Here is a 2500-nt window from a genome sequence, read left to right as displayed (position 1 = left end):
GCATTAATTCCCCACATCAAAACATGAACCCAGGTAACGGGCAATCCCAAGGCATCCCGCCATCCTCCGGGGCCGACGAGCGACAAGCCCCAACCTCTGACACGCATGGGCGGGCAAAAGCAGAACCCACTGGACCCGCTCAGCCAGCAGCCAAAGTCCGGCCTCAACGCACCACACCTCAAGTCGCACACGATTCTCCCTCTGAAGGTCGCGTTCCCTCGATCTGTTTCTTGGACAGCTGGAAAGAAGACATGATGAGGGAAATGATGCAGAAGTTCTCAGATGGGTGATCCACCTACGCCACCGAACATTTGGATCTAGTATCAAGAACCATTGAGAAATCGCCTTTATCAGAATGGATTCAGAATGAACCAAATCCTCGGGACTTCTTCATCCCTTCCCTGCCTGCGTTCAATGGAAAGGGAGACCCTCTAAACCACCTATTTCAATTTCAACAAAAGATGGCATTAGAAACTAATAACGAAGCCATACAATGCAAAGTCTTTTCCACAACTTTCTCCGGGCCAGCTCTGTTATGGTTCCGACAATTAAAGCCCGGGTCACTCAACAGTTTTAGTGATCTCCGACGGTCCTTCTTACAGCAGTACAGCGCGAACCGAGAGGCGCCCAGAACAATGGCCGATCTCTATCGGATTGAACAGGGGGAGAATGAACATCCAAAATCATACTTACAGCATTTCATTGACCTCGTACATCAAATCCACGACGTCGATCCACTCACCGCAGCAAATCTCTTCGTCAAAAGCTTGAAGGTGGGGTCACTCTTGCATGAGAATCTCACTATGACACCACCATACGACATGGCAGACGTGCAGACCCGAGCCGAGGGCGTCTTCAGGGTATTAGAATTTCGAGAGCGCGCACAGAAGAAGACTGCACTCATCTCTGCTCCCCCAACAAATAATCCACCACCACCTGCCAGGGATGACAAGAGGAAACGGAACCAAACAGATCATACGAAGGAAGGAAAAAGGCCAAGACAGGATCGACAGCCATCACGATACCCATCCTTCGAATACACCGTCCCGCAAGAAGTCATTTATGAAGAAAATAAAGATAGACCTATCTGGCGAGAGCCCTACAAAATTACCACTCCATCTGACAGAAGGGATAAAAGCAGGTACTGTCTCTTCCACAAAGATCACGGTCATACGATCGCTGAATGCCACAATTTGAACAATCAGATCCAACCTCTCATGAGGAGTGGGCGGCTTACCCAATACATCAAGGAGACAGGCAAACCAGGCGCCTCGCAGCAGAACCCAGCTTCTGCCCCCGCTCCGCAGGCGTCAGACCCCGTGCACACAGCCTCTGACAGCACCCTGGAGCCTCTTAAGCAAGTCCCTATGATCCACGGGATCGTGGAGCCCACTGATAATCAAGAGCATGCAACTAAAATCCATAAAAGGATGGAAGAACGAGTGAAGCGATACAAATCATTAGGCCACATGGTCAATCTCGTCACTTCAGAAGACAGAAGCTACCCAGCCTCTGCTATCACCTTCACTGGTGATGACCTGAAGGGCGTCCACCTGCCTCATGATGATCCACTCGTCATTTCCCTACAAGTTGACCACTGCCAGCTGGGCAGAGTTCTGATCGACAGGGGCAGTGGGGTCGACATCCTCTTCTGGGAAGCCTTCCAGAAGATGGGGCTGGAGGAGAATCAGATCTGACCCTCCACCATGCCCATTTTGGCATTCAATAGCCAAAGAGTCTATCCAAAGGGCGTCGTTCGGTTAACTGTGGTAGCTGCAGAACGCGCCATGCCAGTAGACTTCCTCATTATAGACTCCATCACAAGCTACAACGCCATCATGGGGAGAAGTTGGATCCACCGGATGCAGGGGGTAGTCTCAACTCTACATCAGGTGATGCGGTGTCAATCACTCAACGGGCAATACATCGTCAACATCAAAGGTTGCCAGAAGCAGGCCAAAAAGTGCTTCCTTACCTTAAAAGAAATAAATAGCTCTGCCTCTACCTCCCATGACAACTCTCTTGACAAATAGTAATTACATCAGGAACTACCAGCGTGCCTAAAAGGAATCAATCTGGAAGAAGACCAAGAAAAACCCCAAGTTACACTAGATACCTTAGAACAAGTGGGTCTAGACGACGCAGAGCCTTCTAAAACGGTCCTGGTAAGTACCAAGCTCTCTGAAGATGAGAGGCAGACCCTCGTACGATTTCTCAAAACCAGAATGAGAACTTTTGCCTGGACTCCACATGACATGCCCGGAATAGACCCTTCTGTCATGAGTCACAGTCTAAATATCTCCAACAACTTCCCACCCGTCAAACAAAAGCAGAGGAGGTTCGCTCCAGAGGTGAATCAAGTCATACAAGAGGAAGTCCAACGACTCCTGAGCACAGGGGCAATCGAAGAATGCTTATACCCCAGTTGGCTTGCCAACCCCGTCATGGTCCCAAAGAAGAATGGGAAAAAGAGAGTATGCATAGACTACACAAATCTAAA

The 2500-nt window shown here is 49.5% G+C and overlaps 1 protein-coding gene across 1 annotated transcript; it reads left to right on the top strand.

The window, feature by feature from the left end:
* Positions 1-635: 635 nt before the first annotated feature.
* Positions 636-1697, top strand: LOC133791341 (uncharacterized). The gene has a single exon (XM_062229267.1). It carries the CDS (start codon positions 636-638, stop codon positions 1695-1697), a length of 1062 nt encoding a protein of 353 aa, XP_062085251.1.
* Positions 1698-2500: the final 803 nt, after the last annotated feature.

Source organism: Humulus lupulus, chromosome 7, assembly GCF_963169125.1.
Source record: "Humulus lupulus chromosome 7, drHumLupu1.1, whole genome shotgun sequence".
NCBI lineage: Eukaryota > Viridiplantae > Streptophyta > Magnoliopsida > Rosales > Cannabaceae > Humulus > Humulus lupulus.
This window is presented reverse-complemented; position numbering and strand designations above follow the sequence as displayed.

Coding starts and splice junctions, on each gene's coding strand:
- LOC133791341 (XM_062229267.1), top strand. CDS start 636: ATGGCCGATCTCTATCGGATTGAACAGGGGGAGAATGAACATCCAAAA.